The sequence below is a fragment of the Leucoraja erinacea genome, chromosome 21 (assembly GCF_028641065.1).
Source record: "Leucoraja erinacea ecotype New England chromosome 21, Leri_hhj_1, whole genome shotgun sequence".
In the NCBI taxonomy this organism is placed as follows: domain Eukaryota; kingdom Metazoa; phylum Chordata; class Chondrichthyes; order Rajiformes; family Rajidae; genus Leucoraja; species Leucoraja erinaceus.
Window position 1 is genome coordinate 20,796,141 of NC_073397.1, and position 26,170 is coordinate 20,822,310.

At 46.5% G+C, this 26,170-nt stretch overlaps 2 protein-coding genes across 2 annotated transcripts; one reads left to right on the forward strand and one right to left on the reverse strand.

Annotated features, from left to right (window-relative positions):
• Positions 1 to 3,689: 3,689 nt before the first annotated feature.
• ube2c (ubiquitin-conjugating enzyme E2C) lies at positions 3,690 to 7,015 on the forward strand. Its single transcript, XM_055652350.1, has 6 exons — positions 3,690 to 4,092; positions 4,179 to 4,206; positions 4,324 to 4,410; positions 4,548 to 4,752; positions 6,003 to 6,062; positions 6,787 to 7,015. Exons 1-6 carry the CDS (start codon positions 3,992 to 3,994, stop codon positions 6,834 to 6,836), a joined length of 531 nt encoding a protein of 176 aa, XP_055508325.1. The 5' UTR covers positions 3,690 to 3,991; the 3' UTR covers positions 6,837 to 7,015.
• A 6,735-nt stretch (positions 7,016 to 13,750) lies between these two features.
• Positions 13,751 to 17,144, reverse strand: zgc:109913 (regulator of G-protein signaling 9-binding protein). The gene is made up of 2 exons (XM_055652360.1): positions 16,728 to 17,144; positions 13,751 to 14,948 (listed from the first exon to the last, which is right to left on the reverse strand). Exons 1-2 carry the CDS (start codon positions 16,978 to 16,980, stop codon positions 14,470 to 14,472), a joined length of 732 nt encoding a protein of 243 aa, XP_055508335.1. The 5' UTR covers positions 16,981 to 17,144; the 3' UTR covers positions 13,751 to 14,469.
• Positions 17,145 to 26,170: the final 9,026 nt, after the last annotated feature.

Sequence of the window (26,170 nt, forward strand, 5' to 3'; positions counted from 1 at the left end):
CAAGCCACCGGAATGAAGCGGTTGTTTATTTTAATTTAGTTTTTAACCCCACATATAAACACTATCATACACATGAGGGACAATTTACAATTTTATCAAGCCAATTAACCTCCAAACCTTTATATCTTTGGGCTGAGGTATGGTTGATGGTTCCCTGAAAGTGGCAACACAAATAGATAGCGTGGCCAAAAAGGCTTCATCAGTCAGAGTATCGAGTATATAAGTTGGGAGGCCTTGTTGCAGTTGTATAAGACGTTGGTTTAGTTTAGAGATGCAGCGCGGAAACAGGCCTTTAGGTCCACCGGGTCTGCACCAACCAGCGATCCCCGTTCAATAACACTATCCAATACTAGGGACAATTTTTACATTTATACCAAGTCAATTAACCTACAAACCTGTCTTTGGATCTGGGAGGAAACCAAACTTCTCAGAGAAAATCCACACGGTCACGGAGAGAACATACAAATTCCGTACAGATAAGAAGTTGGTGAAGCCGCGTTTGGCGTATTGTGGTCAGTTCTGGGCACCATGTTATAGTAAAGATGTTGTCAAGTTAGAAAGTGCAGAGAAGATTTTTGAGGATGTTGCCAGGACTCGAGGGTCTGAAATATAGGGAGAGGTTGAGCAGGCTAGGCCTCTATTCCTTGAAGTGCAGGAGGATGAGGGGTAATCTTATAGAAGTGTACAAAATCATGAGAGGAATAGATCAGGTTGCCCAGAGTGAGAGAATTGAGAACTAAAGGACATAGATGTAAGATGAGGGGAAAAACATTTAATAGGATTCTGAGGGGTAACTTTGTCACACAGAGTGGTGGGTATGAAATGAGTGGCGGGAGGAGATAATGTGTAAGAAACAAACTGCAGATGCTGGTTTACACTGAAGACACTTACAATTATGCCACCAAAATAGAACAAGAAATTTCAACCAATAACACAAGAACTGTCTGGAAAAAACTTCAGGAAAGCACCAACTACAAAAAGAAATCCACCCCATCCCTGATAATGATCATCAACTCCCAGATAAACTGAACATTTTCTATGGCAGGTTTGAACAGTCTCCAGTCCCTCCACCCCCGTCCCCCTCTCTTCCTCCCCCTCCATTCCACATCCAGGAGGCCGAGGTGAGGATTACCTTCAGGAGACAGAAGAAAAATAAATCAGCAGGCCCAGACAACATCAGCCCAGCAGTGCTCCATCATTGTGCTGCAGAACTGGCCCCCGTCTTCACCAACATCTTCAACACCTCCCTCTGCCAATGTTCAGTGCCCCAGTGCTTCAAACAATCCACCATCATTCCTGTGCCCAAGTCTAACACAACATCCTGCCTCAATGACTACAGACCAATTGCCCTTACATCCGTGACCATGAAGTCATTTGAGCGCATCATTCTCGCTCACCTCAAAACCAGCACTTCCTCCAACATGGACCCATATCAATTTGCATATAGAGCCAACAGGTCAGTAGAAGACACAGACAACCTGGCCATCCATCACACTGCAACACCTGGAAACCGCCAACACTTACGCCCGCATCCTGTTCATGGACTTCAGTTCTGCATTCAACTCCATCAACCCGGTCAAACGCTTCCATAAATTAACGGACATGAACATTGACCCCTGCATCTGTCACTGGACCCATAGTTTCCTTTGGAATAGACAACAAAGGGTGAATATACACAACACCATATCTCACCCTCTGCACCTCAGTACAGGAGCCCCTCAGGGCTGCGTCTTGTCACCCTGGTTATTCTCACTCTATACAAATCATCTCACATCCCAGTATAGTTCAGTCAAAATATACAAATACGCAGATGACACAACCATCATAGGTCTCATCTCTAACAACAACGAAACAGAATACCGCACTCAAACACACAAAGCAGTCACTTGGTGCACAGACAATAACCTCCTACTCAACACATCAAAAACCCATGAACTTATCATCAACCTCAGACGTAAGGCACAACCCAAGACCCCCCTACTCATCTCCGGCGAACCCATATCCACCACTGACTCATTCAAATTTCTTGGCACTCACATAAGCAATAACCTCAAATGGAAAACCAATTCAGATCACATTTATAAAAAAAGCCAACCAAAGACTCTTCTTTCTCCGCCAGCTCAAGAAGTTCAGAGTGAGGAAACATCTCCTAATCCAATTTTACACAGCCATCATCCAAAGCATGCTCACTTCATCAATAACAGTTTGGTACAGCAGTTTAGATACTCGCTCCCGTAATAAACTACAGCGCATTGTCAACAAAGCATCCAAAATCATCAGCACTCCCCTCCCATCAATAGAATCACTCAATCTCGAACGGTCCGTGTCAAGGGTGAAGAAAATCATTTCTGATCCCTCCCACCCCGTTCACCACATCTTCCACCTGTTGCCCTCAGGGAGGCGCTACAGCTCACTGCCTGCCAAAACATCACGATTCAAAAACAGTTTCTACCCATATGCAATTCGAACTCTGAACACTCTATGATAATATCACAAAGCCACCCCGTGCATGTACTGAACACTGTATGTTGTCTGTGCTTTATGTTATGTTATGTTCTGCTTACTGTGTTCTTCCGTTCCACAAACTGTATGTCTGCACGACTGGAATCAGCTTATTGTGTAACATTCTGTACTGAATATGAATTCCACCAGTTTGACGGTGTGGTGATTAAATAATCTTGAATCTTGAATCTTGAAGACAGACACAAAACTCAGTGTCAGGCCGTTTTGGGTCTATATTGGACTGAGAATCGGGGAGGGAGAAACTAAAGGTATGAGAAAGTACAGAACAAAGCAAAGCTTATATTGATGACTCGGGAAAGGTGGAGCCCACAATGGACTGTTGTTGTGTTCAAAGATCCTATAGTCTGCTATAGGATCTTTGGTTGTGTTGGAAGGAAAAGCAGATTCTGGTTTAAACCAAAGATAGACACAAAAAGCTAGAGTAACTCAGCATCGCTGGAGGAAAGGGATGGGTGATGTTTGGGGTCGAGACCCTTCTTCTGACTGGTTTGGGATAAGGGTCTGAAGAAGGATCTCGACTCGAAAAGTCACCCATTCCTTCTCTCCAGAAATGTTGCCTGTCCCACTGAGCTCCTCCAGCTTTTTGTGTCTATCTATGTTCTGTTGTTGCCTGGGGACCAGGTGATAACGAAGAAATACAAACAGTGAAATTAGCAAGAGTAGGGTACGGGAGGGACGGGGTGAGAGGGAATGCAAGGGCTGCTTGAAGTTAAATAAATTAATATTGATTCCTTTTCTCCAGAGATGCTGCCTGACCCGCGGAGTTTCTCCAGCATTTTTTGTCTATTGCCCGGAGGAGATTGTTGAGGCAGGTAATATCGCAACGTTTAAGAAACATTTAGACAGGCGGATAGGGCAGGTTTAGAGGGACATGGACCAAACGCAGGCAGGTGGGACTAGTGTAGCTGGGACATGTTGGCCGGTGTGGGTGAGTTGGGCCGAAGGGTCTGTCCCCATGCTGTTACTGCCCCACTCTCTGACCCTCTCCGCCTCTGTGACCTCATCCGCTGCCTGGCAACAAACACATAAACACCCGACGACCATTGGTTCAATTAAATTAAAACGGCAACCTGATTGGTGGGGTGTTGACGGGAGCGATATTCAAATAAACGGCGGGAGGGGCGAGGCGGTCAGAGAGGAGGTGGAAGCGGCCGATATACACACGGGCACGGCTGTTGTTGGTGGTGGAAGCGGCCGATATACACACGGGCACGGCTGTTGGTGGTGGAAGCGGCCGATACACACACACGGGCACGGCTGTTGGTGGTGGAAGCGGCCGATATACACACGGGCACGGCTGTTGGTGGTGGAAGCGGCCGATATACACACACGGCTGTCGGTGGTGGGAGCGAATATATATATACACACACACGGCTGTCGGTGGTGGGAGCCCGGACGAGCATACCTCAAGCCCAGGCGAAAACAGCACCGCTGGTCAGACCCACCCCCCGCCCGCCCTGCAGCCACAATGGCCCAGAACGTGGACCCCACCACCGCCGCGGGCACCGCCGCAACCCGAAAAGGCAGCGAAAGCGGCGCGGCCATCACCCGTGGTTCGGTGTCCAAAAGGCAAGTCGGGGTGGACCGAGGGTTTGCGGGGCGCCACGGCTGGCGGCTGGGCTACTTGAGTCTAACTGTCTCGTGTCTTCCCACAGGTTACAACAGGAACTGATGGCCCTCATGGTGAGTCCACAAGGGGAAGATTTGTGCGGTTGGGGGTGGGGATACTCCTTTTTCCCCATTATGGCCAATGTCGCTTGCAGAACCTGAATCGAGCCCCTTGTTGTTTTGTTCTTTCAGATGTCCGGTAACAAAGGAATTTCCGCTTTCCCCGAGTCGGACAATCTCTTCCGTTGGATTGGCACCATTGACGGCGCCGTGGACACGGTGAGCGGACACTGGGGGCAAGCTTGGGCCCGGCCTAGTTTTGTAGCGTGAGCAAGGATGTGATGGGCCGCCGACTCTGCTTTAAATTCTACGCGAGGACCTGAAAGTAAATGTGCTCTGATTGATCTTGTTTACAGGTCTATGAGGGTTTGAGGTACAAGCTCTCTCTAGAATTCCCCAGTGGCTACCCGTACAACGCTCCCACGGTGAAGTTCCTGACCTCCTGCTATCATCCCAATGTGGACGGAGAAGGCAACATCTGTCTGGACATCCTCAAAGACAAATGGTCAGCACTTTATGACGTCAGGACGATCCTGCTGTCGATTCAGAGTTTACTGGGAGGTAAGAATTTCTGTCTGAAATAGAGGATCCGAGTGACTTTGTGCAGGTATTTAGCACGAGGCTTATTTGCTATTGGACCTCGGATGTTGGGGGAACTAATAATTTCACTATTGCAAAGCGCCTTGCATTATTAAATTAAGGGCTGCAGTTCAATTGAGCATTTGCGAGGCCATATCTGGAGCCGTGCGTGTTTTTGACCTCCAGTAAACCTTTCTCTGAGCTAATACTGAGAATGAGTGTTGTCTTCTGATAAAAAAAAAGATTGTCATAAGAGCATGGGGGAGAGTGATTTGAAGCGCAAGATCCCGAGGAGTATTCAGGTGAGAGGATACTTCCCCTTTGTGGGGGAAATCTGCAACTCGTACTCTCTACCTAAGACGTATGGGGCACTCTTTGGCATTATCCCCGTAAGGATTTGGAAGCATAATATTTGAAGCTGACTTTATTGTGAGAAGTTACTCTGATAGAACGGGAATGGGTGGTTGACAGTCAATTTGGATTCCGTGAGCGCAAGGATTAGTTTTGTTACTCTGTCTAGACAAACGGGTAGTTTACAGTGTCCGTGTGGCCTGCTGTTGCACATATTTCGCATCTATTGTACATGTTGTCCTTGTTTGGGTATCTGCACTCATTCCCCTAGGATTCCTCTTTGTTCTCAATTTAAATTGAGACGCTGCCCCACCCATTGATTTACTCGAGCACTTGGTGCCTTTTTATTCCCAGCCATTTTGTTCTTGGATCTGATTAGTGTTGAAGGGAGTATTTGTTTCAATTTTTGTGACTTCCCATTGAGATTTCACACATTTCTACATGAGTAGACCTGCTTGTAATGGTTTTTCCTTTGCCCCTAATGTGACTGAATTTATTGTTAGTTGCCATTTTTATCAAAAAAATATATAAAATGGCGTATGGGATCCTAGACTTTATGTGAAACTAGGCAAGAAAATTGTAGGTAGACAAAAACGCTGGAGAAACTCGGCGGGTGAGGCAGCATCTATGAAGCGAAGGAAATTGGCAACTTTTCGGGTCGAGACCCTTCAGAAAATTGTAGGCTTTTTTTGCGGGGGGAGGTGGTTTGACCACAACACCAATTCACTCCTGGGTGCCACGTAATAAGATTGGAGAAAATAGGTGATGTTTTGGGTCGAGACCCTTCTTCAATCTACAGTTTAAGCCAGCATCTGTAGTTCCTTTCTGCACATTTCGTCTTACATTTGGTAACCTTTGTTTTTTTCCTTTCTCTAAAATAGAGCCAAACATACAGAGTCCCCTGAATGTTGCTGCAGCTCAATTATGGTCTAATCAGCAAGGTAAGGGGCCATTCCAGTTTTCCGTTAGAAGGCTTTGGAGTGGGGTGTCCTGGACTGTTTGTCTCTGAACATAGAGCATCTTGAACTTTGCATTGAGATTTCATGATACCCAGTTTGTAAAGTACCCCATCTTCATCCATGCCCTCTCTTCCCAACCCCACCCCCTGCTCTGGCCCGTACCTTCTGCCCTTTTGTGTGGACCTGGTCGAGTTGTCATTTGAAGTGAATCTGCAGAGGGCATTTAATCTTAAAGCCGCTCACCCCCCTTTGTCTGGACTGTTCGTTGCTGGTATTGTCCCTCTTTGATCATCCTGGTCCTGTTTTAGTGAAATTAACCAAGTGATCTATCAGCTGGTTCCTGGAGGTAGGATGATGAATGGGGTCCTCCTGAGGGCAGTAGGCTCTACTAGGTGGGAAATCTGGGGACTAACCCTTGCTTTGGCTGGGTGGGAGGAAAGAGGAACAGTTGATTATAGCTCTCTTGTATATCAGTTTCAAGTTTAAGGCAATTTAAATATTTGCATGTGTTTTTAATTTGTAACATCCATCCCAATGAGGAATGCACTGCAGTTTCATTAAAACAATCTGAGTAATTCCATGACTAGAGTTTTACTCCACTAGACATTTGACCCCCACATTTGGTGGGTGGGAGCTTGGCCTGGGATTGTTGTGGATAGAGTTACTGAATGAGCTCTCAGTCTGACATAATGTGGGTTTGTTACAGAGTACAAGCAACGGCTACATGAGGCATATGCACGACAGCTGAAGAGTTGAGGCTGGGCCCAGAACTTCCAGCTGCTCTCCTACCTCCTGTGTTCTTCTCCTGTGTTCCCCTTTTGAATGTCTGTCAGTCCAATTATGTAAATGGGCATGTGCTTATCTTTTTTTTTAATTTGCCATGTGAATAAAGTGCACTGTGGTTGATTTTCTAATAAATGCTATGAAACATTTAAGTGTTGTAGCTATTCTGTGGATGATCTGCTGACTGAGAGGACAAGTACTATTGGGACTAAAAAGTAGCATTGGAACATTTTCCACCATTCTTGTTAGCTTATCAAGTTGAAATAAACGAGTTCACTATTCTGACTACGCCTGCCCAGGTCATAGGTCACTGGAGATAAACATTCTCGGCAGCTAAACTGCGTGTACACAGACCTGCGTTTCATCCGTAGTCGGGATCGAACTGGTTGTCTGGCACTGCAAGAGCTGTTGAATTTCTACTGGCGTTGGTGACACTAGTTCTCCCTTCTCCACTGGTCCATGCAGAAATAGACAATAGGTGCAGGAGCAGACTATTTGGCCCCTTGAGCTAGCACTGCCATTCAACGTGTCATGGCTGATCATCCACAATCAGTGCCCTGTTCCTGCTTCTCCCCATATTCCTTGACTGCCATGTTCAAGAGCTATATCTAGCTCTCTCTTGAAAGCACCCAGAGAACCAGCCTCCACCACCCTCTGAGGCAGAGAATTCCACAGACTCGCAACTCTCTTGTGTGAAAAAGTTTTTGCTCATCTCCATTCTAAAGGGCTTGCCCCTCATTCTTAAACTGTGGCCCCTGGTTCTTGACTCCCCCACCATCAGGAATGTGTTTCCTGCCTCTAGTGTGTCCAAGCCCTTAATAATTTATGTTTGAATAAGATTCCCTCTCATCCTTCTAAATTCCAGGGTATACAAGCCCAGCTGCTCCATTCTATCAACATGACTGTCATCCTGGGAATTCACCTGGTGAACCCAAGCAGCACTCCCTCAATAGCAAATCTCAGCAGTGACAATCTAATGAATCATGGTCCGGTCCCCTCAGCCTGGGTATACTGGTTCCATTCTCACTTTGCTGCCCACAGGGCACAGGGGCGAACCGCGCACACCTCTCCTGTATAACCCAGGAGGTAGATTTGTGAGCGGCGTCTCACTACCGTCCCCGTCCCCTGTCTGAGGGTGGCTGGAAATGTCCGCGGTGACCCTGGACTGGGCAGTGGCAGCCCCGGGTTTACAGCCAGCTCCAGTTCATCTCTGCTCCAACTCCTGAGGAACTGTTCCCCGACGGGCCGGGACCATCAGCTGCACCTCTCTTTATCCAGTGGCTGTCGGTTAAAAGCCGAGCACCAGTCATCAACGGGGATACACAAAATGCTGCAGTAACTCAGCGGGTCAGGCAACATCTCTGGAGAAGGGTCTCGGCCCGAAACGTCACCTATTCCTTTTCTCCAAAGATGCAGCCTGTCCCGCTGAGTACTCCAGCACGTTGGTGTAAACCAGCATCTGCAGTTCCAGTCCTGATCTCTGTTGATGCCTATGGGGAAACGGGTGGGGAGAGAGCAACTCGCTATTGCGGCTTCACTGCAGGTCCCGGACACCCCGTCTCTGCAAGAACTTGCATTCAGTCCTGCCGTTAGGCAGTTCAATTGAGGGCAGGACTGAAAGCGATGATGAAATTGGGCTCCAGTTCCCAATAGTTCACTGGCATAGAGTGGGGTGTATTGAGATGAGGCCCGAGCTACAACTTAACATCAATGCAAACTTTGAAAGTCATTAAATACCCCATAGGGTTCATCTGCACTGTTGCTTTGTCAACACAAAAACACTTGAGCTTTGGGTGTTTGACATGTAGCTGCTTACTGGTGGGACAATTTCAATTTGAACATTTTTATTTTCTGTACATATGATTGAAAGAGCGAGGTATGAATTAGGGTCTTGGCTTGGACCTCTTGAAATCTGGCACTTTTTTACATTATTACTCTTAAATTATAGGACTGCAGTGCAGGCCTTCTGAAACAGACCAGTGTTAATTCATACACTTGCTCCCAGAGCTTGCAAACTACAAATGCTCAAAATACATCACTCACAACCAAGTCTCGGAGGAAGGCCTGAACTTTTTATAACCTCCCAAGCACTCAACGGACGATGAAAATGTGTAGCCAGTTTGCACACAGGAAACGTGCTGTAACACTACACCATGCTTCTGATTCAGTAAAATTGACAGGTATGTGTAGACAATTTTTCAGAATAATATCTTGGAAAATTTACATTGACCCAAAAGAAGAGAGGGCTTCAGGTTTAACCTGTTGTGAAAGATTCCTAATCTTTTGTCCACATATTTACCCCTGTGACAGCTGAGCTATTGGGCTATAACTGTGTTCCGTCCTGATCTCTGTTGCTGTCTGTGTGAAGTTTGTGTTATGGTTTTCTCCCACATACCAAAGACATGCAGAATGGTAGGTCAATTTGCCATTGGAAATGATCCTGATGCTGGAGGCAAGCTGTAGAATCTGGGGGAGTTGATGAGAATGTGAGGAAAATAGGTTGGAGGTAAAATCTAATAGGGGAAAGGGATTGCTCTGTGAGCAGGAACAAATAATGGGCCAAATGACCTACTATGGCATAAATAAGGAATACGTGGAGTGAACATTTATGTCAGAGGCAGAGGCACGATAAAATAGGTCAAAGTCCGCATGGCGTTGAGATGGGGAGGTTTTGCTTGACAAATTTGCTGGAGTTTTTTGAAGAAGTAAATAGTAGGACTGACAAAGGAGAGTCAGTGGATGTTTCCTTATATTTTCAGAAAGCTTTTGATAAGGTGCCAAACGATAGGCTGCTTAGGAAGATCAGTGCACATGGTATCAAAGATCATATATTAGCATGGATAGCAGGTTGGCCGAATGGCAGAAGACAGGGTGGCAATAAAGGAGGCTTTATCTGGTTGGCTACCAGTGAATAGTGGAGTTCTGCAAGGGTCTACTCTTCACATTGTATATTAATGATTTGGACGAGCGGATTGAAGGCTTTGTGGCAAAGTTAGCGGATGATACGAAAATAGGTGAAGGGGCAGGTAGTGTACAGAAAGCAGGGACTCTGCAGAAGGTCTTGGACAGGTTGGGAGGGTGGGCAGATAAGTGGCAGATGGAATATAGTGTAGCAATGTGTGTAGTCATGCATTTTGGTTGTAGGAATAAAGGCGTAGACTATTTTCTAAATGGGGTGAGAATCCAGAAATCGGAGGTGCAAAAGGACTTGGGAGTGCTGATGCAGGATTCCCAAAAAGTTCATCTGCAAGTCGAATCGGTAGTAAAGATGGCAAACTCAATGCTAGCATTTATTTCAATAGGGCTTGTATACAAAAAACAGGGATGTAATGTTGAGGTTCTATAAGTCGCTGGTAAGGCCGCATTTGGAATATTGTGAGCAATGTTGGGCACTGTATCTGAGGAAGGATGTGCTTCTGGCTCTGGAGAGGGTCCTGAGGAAGTTTACAAGCATGATCCCAGGAATGAGTAGCTTAACCTATGATGAGCATTTGTCAGCACTGGGCCTGCACTCGCTGGAGTTTAGAAGAATGAGGGGGGACCTCATTGATACATACAGAATAATGAAAAGTTTGGATAGAGTGGATGTGGAGAGGATGTTTCCACTAGTGGGAGAGTCTAGGACTAGAGGTCATCAAGAGGAGGAGCCATCTTGGGGAACGGCTGCTAACCAGCAGCCGTCCGTTAAATTCACTTTTTTTTTGTAGTTCTAGTGAGTCCTGTGTTTTGTGGGAGAAATAGACTTTTTAATGTGGGGGGAAGGGGGTAACTATATTTCTAGGTCCCTACCTGGTCGGTGAGGCAGCTTTTTCTCTGGGCTGCCCCGTCGACCCGTCCTCGTGGCCTACCAGCGAGGCCGTTTCCTGGCGGGGAGCGCCCAGCACCTCAGCTTCGGTGGCGGCACAGCGCTGGAGCGCTATCGCGGAGCGGGCGATGCCTTGCCTGGGTCGACGCGCTGGAGCTCCGGTGAGCTGTGACCGCCGAGTTCAACAACTGCGGGCTGCGGGTCTGCGGAGCGGAGCGGGCGGCGCCGACTTCAACATCGGGAGCCTGGGAGCTCCAAACCGGCACGGCCTTGTCGGCTTCGGAAGCCGCGGTCTCCGGTTAAGGAAGCGGCCGTTCCAGGTGGCCCAGCCGCTGAGAGGACTCTCCCGACGCCGGGGCAACAGCACCCGGCAAGAACGGCCAGGAACATCGGGCCTCCGTAGAGGCAACAGCGGAGGCCTCAATAGGCCTGACTATGGGAGAACTGGGAGAACATTGTGCCTTCCCCCACAGTGGTAACCATTGTGGGGGGATGATTTTTGTGTGTAAGTGATTATTTTATTCTGTGTCCAAGATGGCTGTCGGAAGGGAGAGTGTACGCTGGTGCAGTTTAGCTGCCGCTGCTCTCTTCACATTGTGTTTTTGATTTTTTTGTCTTTGGATCGAATTCTGTCTTTAATTTGTGTATTGGTGATGTCTTTACTATTTAATTTACTCCGATTATATGTTTTTTACTCTTGTTAAATTCTGTAAGGTGTCCTTGAGACTTTTGAAATGCGCCCACAAATAAAATTCATTATTATTATTATTATAGCCTCAGAAGTAAAGGATGTTCTTTTTGGAAGGAGATGAGGAGACATTTCTTTAGGTAGGGTGATGAATCTGTGGAATTCTTCGCCACTGAAGATTGTGGACGTCATCAGAGGATATTTTCATGGCAGGAATAGATAGATCTTGATTAGTACAGGTGTCAGAGGGAGAAGGCAGGAGAATGGGGTTAGGTGGGAGAAATAGATCAGCCATGATTAAATATTTGAGTAGACTTGATGAGCCGAATGGTCTAATTCTACTCGACGAGTAAGGGGGAATGGTACAAAAGGGACGGATTGCATCTTAACAGGTGGGGGACCAGCATTCTGGCCGGCAGGTTTGCCACTGCTACACAGATGGTTTTAAACTGAATAAGGGGGGTGGGGTGTCAAATGGGATAGTTGAGGATGGAGTTAAAGGGAAAGGGTTTCTTAAATGTGTGAGCGGAGAGACAGAGGGGTGTAAAATGAGGGTAGAAGCAATAGGTAGCAAGGTGAAAAGTAAAAGTGGCAGGCAGACAAATCCAGGGCAAAAATCAAAAAGGGCCACTTTTCAACATAATTGTATAAGGGGTAAGAGTGTTGTAAAAACAAGCCTGAAGGCTTTGTGTCTCAATTCAAGGAGCATTTGTAATAAGGTGGATGAGTTGAATGTGCAGATAGCTATTAATGACTATGATATAGTTGGGATCACGGAGACATGGCTCCAGGGTGACCAAGGCTGGGAGCTGAACATCCAGGGATATTCAATATTCAGGAGGGATAGACAGAAAGGGAAAGGAGGTGGGGTAGCGTTGCTGGTTAGAGAGCAGATTAACGCAATAGAAAGGAAGGACATTAGCTTGGAGGTTGTGGAATCGATATGGGTAGAGCTGCGAAACACTAAGGGGCAGAAAACGCTAGTGGGAGTTGTGTACAGGCCACCTAACAGTAGTAGTGGAGTTGGTATGGCATCAAACAGGAAATTAGAAATGCGTGCAACAAAGGTAAAACAGTTATAATGGGCGACTTCAATCTACATAGGCTTAATTAGGAAAGGGAAAATAGATTACGAAAGAAAACTGGCAGGGAATATAAAAACTGACTGCAAAAGCTTTTATAGATATGTGAAGAGAAAAAGATTAGTTAAAACAAATGTAGGTCCCTTGCAGTCAGAGACAGGTGAATTGATCATGGGGAACAAGGACATGGCAGACCAATTGAATAACTACTTTGATTCTGTCTTCACTAAGGAAGACATAAATAATCTGCCGGAAATAGCAGGGGACCGGGGGTCAAATGATATGGAGGAACTGAGTGAAATCCAGGTTAGCCGGGAAGTGGTGTTAGGTAAATTGAATGGATTAAAGGCCGATAAATCCCCAGGGCCAGATAGGCTGCATCCCATAGTACTTAACGAAGTAGCCCCAGAAATAGTGGATGCATTAGTGATAATTTTTCAAAACTCTTTAGATTCTGGAGTAGTTCCTGAGGATTGGAGGGTAGCTTATGTAACCCCACTTTTTAAAAAGGGAGGGAGAGAGAAAACTGGGAATTACAGACCAGTTAGTCTAACCTCGGTAGTGGGGAAACTGCTAGAATCAGTTATTAAAGATGGGATAGCAGCACATTTGGAAAGTGGTGAAATCATTGGACAAAGACAGCATGGATTTATGAAAGGTAAATCATGTCTGACGAATCTTATAGAATTTTTTGAGGATGTAACTAGTAGAGTGGATAGGGGAGAACCAGTGGATGTGGTGTATCTGGACTTCCAGAAGGCTTTCGACAAGGTCCCACATAAGAGATGAGTATACAAACTTAAAGCACACGGTATTGGGGGTTCACTATTGATGTGGATAGAGAACTGGCTGGCAGACAGGGAGTAGGAGTAAACGGGTCCTTTTCAAAATGGCAGGCAGTGACTAGTGGGGTACCGCAAGGCTCAGTGCTGGGACCCCAGCTATTTACGATATATATTAATGATTTGGACGAGGGAATTGAATGCAACATCTCCAAATTTGCGGATGGCACGAAGCTGGGGGGCAGTGTTAGTGTATGGAGGATGCTAGGAGGCTGCAAGGTGACTTGAATAGGCTGGGTGAATGGGCAAATGCATGGCAGGTGCAGTACAATGTGGATAAATGTGAGGTTATCAACTTTGGTGGCAAAAATAGGAAAGTAGACTGTATTCTGAATGGTGGCCGATTAGGAAAAGGGGAGATGCAGCGAGACCTGGGTGTCATGGTACACCAGTCATTAAAAGTAGGCATGCAGGTGCAGTTGGCAGTGAAGAAGGCGAATGGTATGTTAGCATTCATAGCAAAAGGATTTGAGTATAGGAGCAGGGAGGTTCTACTGCAGTTGTACAGGGTCATGGTGAGACCACACCTGGAGTATTGCGTACAGTTTTGATCTCCAAATCTGAGGAAGGACATTCTTGCCATAGAGGGAGTACAGAGAAGGTTCACCAGACTGATTCCTGGGATGTCAGGACTTTCATATGAAGAAAGACTGGATAGACTCGGTTTGTACTCTCTAGAATTTAGAAGATTGAGGGGGGATCTTATAGAAACTTACAAAATTCTTGAGGGGTTGGACAGGCTAGATGCAGGAAGATTGTTCCCAACATCGGGAAGTCCAGAATAAGGGGTCACAGTTTAAGGATAAGGGGGAAATCTTTTAGGACCGAGATGAGGAAAACATTTTTCACACAGAGAGTGGTGAATCTCTGGAATTCTCTGCCACAGAAGGTAGATGAGGCCAGTTCATTGGCTATATTTAAGAGGGAGTTAGATGTGGCCCTTGTGGCTAAAAGGATCAGGGGGTATGGAGAGAAGGCAGGTACAGGATACTGAGTTGGATGATCAGCCATGATCATATTGAATGGCAGTGCAGGCTCGAATGGCCGCATGGCCTACTCCTGTACCTATTTTCTATGTTTCTACTCATATTCCTTGCAGCTGACCAGTACACCTCTACTTGGAGCAGATGGAATAATTGCTAATGTAGGGTTCTCCTGGCTATGCAACTGCAACTATGTAATCATGCATCTATGCAATGGTGCAGCAATCTCCTGAAGTGCGGCTATTGCCCTGCTGCGCTTCCTCTTCGGTCAGCATGTCTGGTGATTCTGTGTTGCTTCCATCTCCAAAGCTTGCTTCTGCCCAAGCTTCCGCGGTGGGTTCCAGGCCCCAGCTTGGAGCCTGGATCTTGGTTTCCACCTCGAACAGCATGATCCCAATCTCTGCAATTTGCGCCTCAAGACTCGGCTCCACATAGTCTGTCTCCCCATTGGCCTCCTGCTCAGTGCTCTCCTCTATAGCGTCACAGGTCAACCCCGTGTTGGTCAGGAAGACAGCGGAATGGTCATGGGGGAACAGCTGGCTGAGACGGTGCACCAGGCCGAGATCCCGCTGGAACAGTTCCATGCAGAAGGCGAACCGCAGCCACCAGTGTTGCAGCTGCTCCTGGTCCACAGGCTCCAGGCTCTGCCTTCTGCTCAGTAGTAGCAGCAGCTTGATTCCTGTCGCTGCCGGGGGCAGAACAGAAAACATGGTTATTGGCCAAGCCTTACACCAACATGGTATCTTGGAGCGGGGTGCACCCCAGAGCAGCAGGGGAACATTTTCCCCATCCCAACAGTACTTGAGCCTACTCCGTCTGGACTATAGACAAAGAGCCTTTTTCACCACTCTATCTACCTGTGGTGCCACTTTCAGGGAACTATTTAGTTATACGTTTAGAAACGGGTCATTCAGCCCAACTGGCCCATGCTAACCAACATGCCCCATCTACACTAGCCCCACCTGCCTGTGTTTGGCCCATATCCTTCTAAACATCCTATTCATCTACCAAATGTCATTTAAACACTGTGATAGTATCTGCCTCTGGCAACTCGTACCATATACCCACCACCCTTTGAGTACAAATGTTGCTCCTCAGGTTCCTATTTCCCCCCCTTATATACTTGTGATCCTAGATCTCTCTGTTCTACAACACGTAGAATGGTAAAGGTAATGGTAAAACAACTTTCCTAGGACTCTACCTTTCCCTTTTGAAAGTCCTGCCTTGAAAATGCAAATTTAACTGAAATAAACTCCCTTTACCATTCATTGCTCTGGCCTGTAGTCCAGCGTATCAAGATGCTGCTGTACCTCTTGAAGACCGTCTTCAATACAGTATTATGATACTGTGATATCTACAATACCATGATATCACATACTTTTGTGTCATCTACAAACTTACAATTGATGCCCCCTGTTCATTCTTATCTAATTTGTTGATATAGTTACAGGCCTCCAATCTGAAAATCAACCTTTCACCACCTTTCATAAATCTCAGCCTCTTGCAATTTCTTCTCTAGCTTCTCACAGTGTCCTCGGATATATCTACTCAGGCTGGGAAGATGTCTCTATCTTCATACGTCTTAGAATGTCCAGCATTTCAACTGTCCTCAAGATATCTCTTTTAACTTTCCAAAGTTTCCTAGGATTCGTGTTGTTCTCCACAGAAATATTGGATGACGTGCCAATTTCCTGCAGCTTCATGCATAGATGACTACTTTGGTTTCTGTGGGCTCTCTCTCTCTCTCCCTCACTTCCCTCACTAGCACTACCACTCAATATCATGGCAACTGATTTATGCATCTCGATATTTTCTCTAATACATTTTATATTACAATATAACCTCTTTTTTTAAAGTATTAATACTGATTTCTTCCAAAATGATTGCAGCATGAAAAGAGGCCATTCGGTCGATTGAATTCGTACCGCATTCATCTTCATTCAGTTTTTAATCTTTCTACCAACTGGAATAATGTCGCTTCATCTGCTGTCCACACCCTTCGAGCTTTTAAATATACCGGTCGGACCTTCTCGCTCAACATAATTGCAGTCTCTCGTCCCTGCAAATCATTTCGACGAATCTCTTCTGCACCTTTCACATTTCGTGTAACTTGATGCACGGGTGTGTATCGCGATTCGCGTACTCTTCAACGCGCGGCGGGGGAGGGGGTGGTACTTTCACCAAACTATGTACATATCGCCCCGGATCGCTTGTGTAGGAATGAACTGCAGGTGCTGGTTTACATCGAAGAGAGACCCGAAATGTCACCTATCCCTTTCACCAGAGATGCTGCCTACATACCCGCTGAGTTACTGCAACATTTTGTGACTAACCCCCGATCTCTCTGTCTGTGGTTTTTAAATTATTTCGCTTCTTCTTCTTCCCATCAAACTACAACTCTTCACATTTCTCAGCATTAAATATCATTTGCCGCCCGTCGCACCAGCCTGTCCCGGACACCCACCTGCGCTCCGCTCTCTCATCGAGCACCGGGCGCGCAGCAGCCGCTGGCGAAGAGCGGCCGAGTCGGCGCTGCTGCCCAGACACCGGGCCAGCTCACGGTGCGCGACACTCAGCGCCTCCAGCCCGTCCACGGTCCGCCCGCATTCGCCCAGCAGCCCGGCCGCCCAGCCCGGCTCGGCCAGCTGTACCCGCAGGTAGGAGCGCAGGCAACGCAGGGTCTGAGCGGGGAGGAGGGCCGGCCGTTGATAGTTCATCGCCAGTCCGCCTGCCACTCGTTGCAGAGCAGAGTGAGCGCACCGCACCGCTCTTCACCGTCTCCTCCGCGGGAGCGCCAGGTGCTCGCTGCCCTCCCGGGAGGGCTGCCTCCGAGAGCGGACCCGGTCCTGGGGGATCCCGGGAGACTGATACCGGACAGTCCTGGCCCTAGGAACCCGTTGCTGCGGGATTGTTCCGTTGGCGGAAGATCCCATTCGGACCATCGGTTTTGCACCGATATTATGTGTGTGTGTTTGTGTGAGAATGAGGAAGTGTGAGTGTGTGTGTTGTATGTATGTATATTTGTGTGTGTTGTATGTATGTATATTTGTGGGTGTGAGTGTGTGTTGTATGTATGTATATTTGTGGGTGTGAGTGTGTGTGTTTGTGCAAAATATGTGGGAAATAAAGAGATTGTGGAAGTATGAGTGTGTGTGAGAGTGAGGATGAGTATATATCTGGAAATTAAAAATGAGCAGGGGCAGTTTCTAACCGCCCTCTATAGCTAGCAGGGAATTAGTAGGATGACTTGCTCTTCAATTATGCCATCTTTTAATTTTTTGTTTACAATTCAGATATGAAACATGCCCAGACTCGGCTCTCCTTCAGACCCAGCGCACGTCATGCAGTGTAGTGCACAGAGACCAGGACCTTCCAATGGGAACATATCTTCCCGATCCAGACATACTGCCAACTGCACCACACTTGCACCCCCATCATTAGAAGCTGAAACCTTCATATCCATGTTCAGGCAGAAATGTTCAACATGTGATGCTGAGATCCTCACCATCACAGTAGTTAATCCTTAGCCAATTTGAAATCAAGAAATGTTTGAGAGCACAGAATACAGGAGCAGGCAACGTCCTGGTTCTAGTACATAACGACCTGTTCTGCAGATTCAGCTGTACCTCTAGCCAAGTTGTTCCAATAGATTCACTTTGACAAATGTTTGTGGGAAACTGCCCAGGTGTGCCCATCAAAAGGCAGGACAGATCCAATTTGGTTAATTACCATCCAATCAGTCAATTCTTAATGTGAACATATGAATCGGGAGAATGGTGTCAAGGTGAGTCTTGCTGAAATTAAAGACATTATTAAGCAAAGACTGAAGGAAAGATGGCAAAAGCAATGGGAGGAAGAGCGGAAAGGACGGTGGTTCTACAGAGTCCAGAAGAAAGTGGGAGAGATGAGATGTGCAGGAAAGAACAGAGAAGAGGAGACAGTGATTTCAAGAATTAGATTTGGACACACTGGTCTGAACAGTACACTTTTTGTAATGGGCAAGCATAATACAGGCAGATGTGAATACTGTGGGCAAGAGGAAACGATAGAGCATGTCATTGTACATTGTGAGAGGTATGAGGAGCAGAGAGAACGGATGAGTGAGCAGTTCAGAAAAGAAGGAGTACAATTTGATTTGGTAGATATTTTGCAAGGGAGTTCAAATAAGTGCTATCAAAATCCTGATGCTTTTTCTTAGGGTAACCAATTTGTTCAGAAGGATATAGGTTATTAGAATATGTAATGGTGTTGTTTGATCCACACTCCATGCCAGTTGGTGGCGGTAATGCACCAAAAAAGTTGTTTGCCAACCGCCAAAAAACACTATATAGAAGAAGAAGGCGAGTCTTGAGTCTGTTCTAGTACTTTGTACTATTTCACCAATCGAAACAAACATATTTGACCTGGAGCAGAGGAGAATGGTGAGTAAGGTGGCAAAAAATCGTAGCGCTATGGGGGATTGTTTTTGTGCAAATTTAATTACAACGCAGACAGGAAGTGGACAAGATGAGAGTTCTAGTAATATAAGATAGAGGTTATTGTGTACAGATGATATAACCACTTGGCTTAATTTGGGTTATGTTCTGATCAAGATAGTAGACCTAAAACATTAACTGTTTTTCTTTCTGCACACGTGGTCTGACCGACTGAGTCTTTCCTGCGTTTTCTTTTTTTTAATTGACTTTGTTTGGGAACAAGGTTGTGATTGTTGGTTTTGATTCATGGGACAGTGTCACCTGTGGATAATTACAGTGTGGAGTGAATCAGCAATTCTAGCTCTGACCCTTTCAACTGATGAACCTCACCCTCTCCCTGGACAATGTGACCACTTGGCAAAGAGAGAAGGTGTGGAATTTTGGTCACATCGTTCCCCCACGCATCATAATATCCCCACAATCCTCAAATTAAAAGTTATCCTTTAAGATTCTGCTTCAATGAATAGAGGAAGAAAACCAGTAAAAATTTGCAAGTCATGTTCACATTTGATTATTAGCTAAATAAGGCCGAGGGATAAGAGACAATTGGGATTTGGAGGATGTGATGAGATCTCCAGGAATACGTTTGCTCAGAGCTGGTCTCAGCTGCACAGGAGGTGATGTTTTTATGGAGACTTACTCAGGAGCTGAGGGGAGGGCTGAGGAAGGAGGTTCATCTGAACAGCAGCCACCCTGGGGCACTGATTCCATCAAAGGATAAACCTGAGTCAACTTGGGGATTTGTTAAGTCCTCAGGACATCAGAACACCATTCACAATTAATGATCTTGTTCATGGACGGTACTTTCATCAGGCAGCTGCGGCCCTTTCCTCACCCAGAGCCCTGCCTCAGCAGATGAAGCAACAGATGTAGCTGGTCCTGGGCAGGGAGGCCAGAGGTTGACGATTGACAGAGATAATATTTGGTCAAAGAAAAATATCCATAAGATGGTCGTTCAGCACACAACCCACCGATCAAAGAGGGGTGAATGGTCCACATACACTATGCACAGTGCCTTTGTCAGACGGACTTGTACCAGCCAGGGAGGAATTCAAGAAAATAAACCCACCCATCTCAGCAATCAGCTTTTACACTGCGGCACAGTGGTGTAACAGTGAAGCTGTTGTTTCACAGTGCCAGAGTTCTGAGTTCAATCCTGACTACGGGTAGTGTCTGTGTGGAGTTTGCACATTCTCCTGGTATTAGTTTATTGTCAAGTGTACTGAGGTACAGAGTAAAATGTTGTTTTGCTAGTTTTATCAGTCAAATCGTATTGTACATGAGTAATATAGATGAGCATAAGTGCAACAGGTAGTGCAAAGAGAAAATTAACGAGAGTGCTGAATATCACGTTACAGCATTACAGTGTTACAGCTCCAGAGAAAGTGCAGATAAGAAAAGTGCAAGGGCTGTAATCGGGTAAGCTGGGAGACTGGGGACTACATCTTTAACTAATGCAAGGTAATTCAGTATTCTGATAATGGCAGGGACGAAGCTGTTTCTGAACCAGGATCATGATTTCAAGCTTTTGTATTTTCTGTCCGACGGGAAAGCTGAGAAGATGGAATGACTGGGTGTAAGTGGTCCTTGATTACACTGGTTGCTTTTCTGAGGAAGTGGGGTCATAGTGGGGTGCCTCAAGGATCCGTGTTGGACTATTGCTGATTGTGGTTTATGTTAACAATTTGCATGTGAATGTAGAAGGCATGATTACTAAGCTTGCAGATGAAACTAAAGTGGATGGAATTGAAGATGGCAAATTGTCATCAAAAATTACAGCAGGATTTTGTTCAGCTGGGCAAGTGTGCTAAGGAATGGTTAATGGAATTTCAGGCAGATAAGTGCAAGAATTTCAGGCAGATAAGTCCAAGTAGGGCAGGAATGGCAGGGCCGTTATAGAGCAGAAGGACACGAATGGTGGTACAAAGTTCCCTAAAAGTTGCATCAGAGGAATATAGGGTGATCAAGAAGATTGTAAGAACATTGCCTTCATTAGTCATAGTATTGAGTTGGGATGTTATTTTATATTTGTACAAGACGTTGCTGAGGCAGCATTTGGAGTATTGTGTTCAGGTTTGGTCAAACTCAAAGGGATATTGCTAAGCTGGAAAGAGTGCAGAGAAGATTTACGAGAATATTGCCAGGACTTGCGGGCCTGAGCTAAAGGGAGAGTTGGGCAGGCTAGGACTTCACTCCTTGGAGAAGAGAAGGGTGATCTTATTGATGTGTCTAAAATCATGAGCAGAATAGATAGGCTGAATGCACAGAATCTTTCCCACCCTATCCAGTGTAGTGGAATCAAGAAACAGAAGACATAGGTTTATGGTGAGAGGGGAAAAAATGAATAGGAAATTATGGGGCAACTATTTCACACAGATGATCGTGAGTATGTGGAACAAGTTGCCAGAGGAGGTACAGGTGCACAACCTTTTATCCGAAAGCCTTGGGACCAGACACTTTTCGTAATTCAGAATTTTTCGGCTTTCGGAATGGAAGATTTTTAGCGTAGATTTTAACGGCTGGCTCAGTGGTAGAGTGCTCGGCTCATATCCGCAAGGTCGGGAGTTTGCGCCTCGATCCCGGCAGTTACTCGATCGCGAGTTTAAGTCTTCAATGTAGTTTTTTCTTGCAGAATAGGAGAGAATAGGGAGGGTTAGGCTGGGATCATTCTCTGCGAGATAATCTTAGTGCGGGAGACAAGTGTAGGAGAGGTGTACTGACTGTGTGGGCAGAACTTTGGAAGTGATTGCCCACCATTCTCAAAAGCCGCTGTGTCTCCCTGTCCCTCCAACTCCAGAGGAATCCGCTGCCCGATGCGCCGCTACGGCGACAAGTGGCAGTTCGCCCACAGCCCGAGCTGCGCCCCCTCATCCGCAACCCGGGTTCCTCTGGAGTTGGAGCGGGGCTGGGCTAGAGTTGTTGCTGGCTGTGAGTCTCTGGGATCTCCGTGCTTGCAGTGGGCCTGGGGGTCGGTGTCCCGATGAGGGGGCGCAGCTCGGGCTGTGGGCGAACTGCCACTTGTCGCTGTAGCGGCCCATCGGGGAGCGGCTTCTGGTGGTCCTGACGTCTCTCAGCTCCTGTCCAGGGGGATGGCCGGAGACGTCAGGACCAACAGGAACCCGCTCCCCGATGCGCCGCTACAGCGACAAGTGGCACTTCGCCCACAGCCCGAGCTGCGCCCCCTCATCCGCAACCCGGGTTCCTCTGGAGTTGGAGCGGGGCTGGGCTAGAGTTGCTGCTGGCTGTGAGTCTCTGGGATCTCCGTGCTTGCAGTTGGTGTCCCGTTGGTCCTGACGTCTCCGGTCACCCCCTAGAATGGAGCTGAGACTGGGAACTGTACCGCCTTTGCCCCCTCCCTCTGCAACTGCAAACAACCCCACAGTTCCCAGTCTCAGCTCCTGTACAGGGGGTGGCCGGAGACGTCACAGCCCGAGCTGCGCCCCCTCATCCGCAACCTCAAGACCAAGACGCACCTTGCACACCATCAGCTTCGGTCCCTACGGGGAGCGTGTTCCTCTGGAATTGGAACGGGGCTGGGCTGCTGCTGGCTGTGGGTCTCTGGGATCTCCGTGCTTGCAGTGGGCCTGGGGGCCGGTGTCCCGTTGGTCCTGACGTCTCCGGTGATTGGCACTGGCTCCGACGTGAAGACAGTGCAAAACCCCCGCGCCGGTGCAATGGGCGGGGAGCTGGAGAGGGGAGGGAAGGGGTCACACACATGGCCGGGAAGCAGAGGGGTGTAGGTGGGGTGAAACTTAAGGGAGCGACAATTTGCTGCTGCCTGCCCGCTGAGTTAAAAAGTTCTCATGCAAGACTCACGATACACTGTGTATCGTGAGTCTACCGTGGGAACTTTTTAACTCAGCGGGCAGGCAGCAGCAGATTGTCAATTATTAACCCTCCCGCGCAATATACCCTCACCTTCTCTTTTATGAATGGGGATTTAGTTTCCCTTTCTTCGAGGACTGACCGGAGGTTCCGCTGTCACCTCTGCGGGCCGCCCTCGGTGAACGTTTTCAAGGACCTTTCTTCAAGGACTGAAAAAATGTCGCTATTCGGAGGTTTTCGTTATTTGGAACTTCGGATAAAAGGTCGTGCACCTGTAGTTGAGGCAGGAACGACAACAACATTTAAAATACATTTGGACAGGTACATGGATATGAAAGGTTTAAAGGGATATGGGCCAAACTTGGGCAGGTGAGACTAGAGTAGATGGGCGCCTTGATAGTTGTAGGCAAGTTCGGTTGAAGGGCCAGTTAGCATTCCGTCCTTTCGTCACATCTCTTCCTAGAGTCCAGGAACATCCACTTGTACGTTTTTCAATCTAGTCTATTGAATTTGGTGTTCACAATAAGGCCCAGTCACCAGCAGGCCTTGGCGGACAGAAGTGGCAACTTAACCACTAGTCTACTCTTGTCCAAGTATAGACTAGGTGCAAATTTTGCTGAACACTCATACCCTGTCCGTTAAGGCCTGGTGGAACTCATGGTTGCTAAATATTCTAACGTCCCTTCACATTCCCAAACTGACTTTCTGTCCTTGAACTTCTCTATTGCTAGAGTGAAGTCACATGCAAACTGGAGGAACAGCATGTCATCTTCCTTGCATCATATCCCTCCATCTGGCTTTACATTTCACTCCCCCCCTCTTCTTTCTATATCTGACATGCTTTTGTCCCCTTTTCACCTCTCCCCTTTGTCTCCACCCCTCACCAAATGAAACTCCCCTCACCTGCACCCACCTATCACTTGCCAGATTTAGCTTCAGCCCCACCTCCCTAAGCTGATGGAAAGAATGGTAAATGAAAGATTAATGCATCTAATGGAAGAAAAAGGTATAGTGGCTAATTATCAGAGTGGCTTTAGAAAAGTGAGAGGTACTAATGATCCAGTTCTGTGCTTGGAAGATGATATAAGGAAAGCACAAGTCAAAAAATAATCTGTAGTTACCATATTTTTTGATGTAGAGAAGGCTTACAATATGTTGTGGAGAGAAGGTCTTCTAATATAGCTGCATTTAATGGGAGTAGGAGGAAATATTTTTAACTGGATAATGGATTTTCTAAACGGTAGAAGTATCCAAGTTAAAATAGGGTCAGACATCTCTAGTAAATGTGTAGTCGAGAATGGAACTCCCCAGGGAAGTGCGATAAGCCCAATCCTATTCTCAATCATGATCAATGATATATTTGCAAACATTCAACCAGAGATGGGGCGATCGCTCTTTGCAGATGATGGCAGCCTATGGAGAAGGGGGAGGAATATACATTTTATCGTGGAAAAAGTACAGCAAGGGATAGCCCAGGTGGAAGAGTGGGGAGGGAAATGGGGTTTTAAATTCTCTATAGAGAAGACAAAGTCAATGATTTTCACAAGGAAAAAAATTAAAGAGGATGTCCAGTTAAAACTATACGGCAACAATTTGGAAAGAATAAAAGATTTCCGTTTCCTGGGGGTTCATTTTGACTCCAGATTAACATGGAGGGTCCACATTACAAAAATAATTGAAAAATGCAAAAAAGCCATCAATGTAATGAGATGCTTAGCAGGTTTAGAGTGGGGAGCAGATGTATTATCTCTTAAACGTATTTATGTATCACTGATCAGATCCAGACTAGAGTATGGCAGTATAGCTTATGGGTCAGCATCTAAGTCAGTGTTGTCCGAGTTGGACAAAGTCCAAGCGGAAGCTCTAAGAATCTGTATAGGAGGTGTGCGGACGTCACCTGTATGTGCACTACAGGTGGAAACTGGGGAGATGCCATTGAGACTGCGCCGCAGACAACTAATGGCTAATTACTGGCTAAGCCTTAAGGGTCATGGAGAGAACCACCCAACAAAACAGGTAGTACAGGAGTGCTGGGAGAGAGGGGTGGCTCAGTCTGGAAGCTTCGGCTGGGTTGGAGGAGTTGTGGCAAGGGACATGGGAGTAGAGGACAAAGAGTTCTGCCCTGCAGTATTGTGGCCATCTGTGCCAATATGGTTACTGAACATCCCAAAAGTTGATCTGGAGATATGGGAGGCAAAAAGGAGGAACAAAAATTCAGACCTAAAGACAGAATATCATAGCCATATAGATAATAGATACAGGGAACACCTCTTAATTTTCACAGATGGATCAAAGGACCCAGTAGCTGAAACAACAGGGGCGGCTGTGGTAGTGTAGGGGATAAATGTTGAGCTTTACAAGAGAACAAATAACTATTTAACAGTATATACAGTGGAACTGTACGCTATTTTGATGGCAGTTTGGTGGATGGAACAGATGCAACCATGTAAAGTATTAATATGTAGCGACTCATTATCTGCAATCCAGAGTATTGGGTCTGGTGCATCCCATAGGCGGCCTGACTTAGTGTATGAAATCCTGCTACTATTAAGCCAAGTGACAAGGAGGGGCAGTGACGTGACTTTGTTGTGGGTCCCAGCACACATTGGTGTTCTAGGGAATGAAAAGGTGGATAAATTAGCAAAGGAGGCTGTAAAAAAAAGAAACATAGAGGTAAACTTACAACTATCCAAATCTGAAGGAAAACACATTGTGTGGAAGAAAATAAATCAGGAATGGCAACAATACTGGGAACAGGAGACAAAGGGGAGACACCTCTATTCGCTACAAAACAGAGTGGGCATTACAGCAAGAAGAGGGGGGAACAGGAGGGAACAGGTAGTATTAACAAGATTGAGGATAGGACACACTCACCTGAACAGCACATTAAAAATATTGGGAAAACACCCTACTGGGCTGTGTGAGGAATGCCATCAGCCAGAAACAGTTCAGCATGCCCTAATTGCATGTAGGAGATATGAGACCGAAAGAGGACTGATGATCATTGAAATGAGGAAAATTGGATTGACAGAAATATCAGTAAAGAACATTCTAGAGTGTGGAGGGAAAGGAAAAGGAATAAAGTTGTTGTTTGATTTCTTGAGGGCCTCTGGGCTTATAAAAAGGATATAATGTAAAGACATGAGTACTGTGGAATGAAGCCAGAAGGTGGCAGCAATGCAACATTGCGGATGCCGGCTGCCGTAAAACTCCAAAGAAGAAGGAGAAGAAGAAGAAGAAGAAGCCCCACTTCCCCTTTCCAGCTTTCTCCCCCTTACTTCATCAGTCTGAAGAACAGTCGTGGCCTGAAACGATGTCTGTCCCTTTCCCTCTACGGATGCTGCCTGAGCGCTGAGTTCCTCCAACACTTTGTGTTTTGCTCAAGATTCCAGAATCTGCAGTTTCCTGTGTCTCCCTTTTATTCCTGAACCCGTGTGGAAGCTGGATCTATGGGTGAATAGCTACATTCATTATTCAGGTCTGTCTGGTTCAAAATCTCACTGGTGATGAGTTCAGGGTGTTAGGTTGGTGTTACTTGGGTGAGTGTGATCTGGAAATGCATTGCTTGATGACACGAAAATAATGCCAGAAGATATAGGTGACTTGC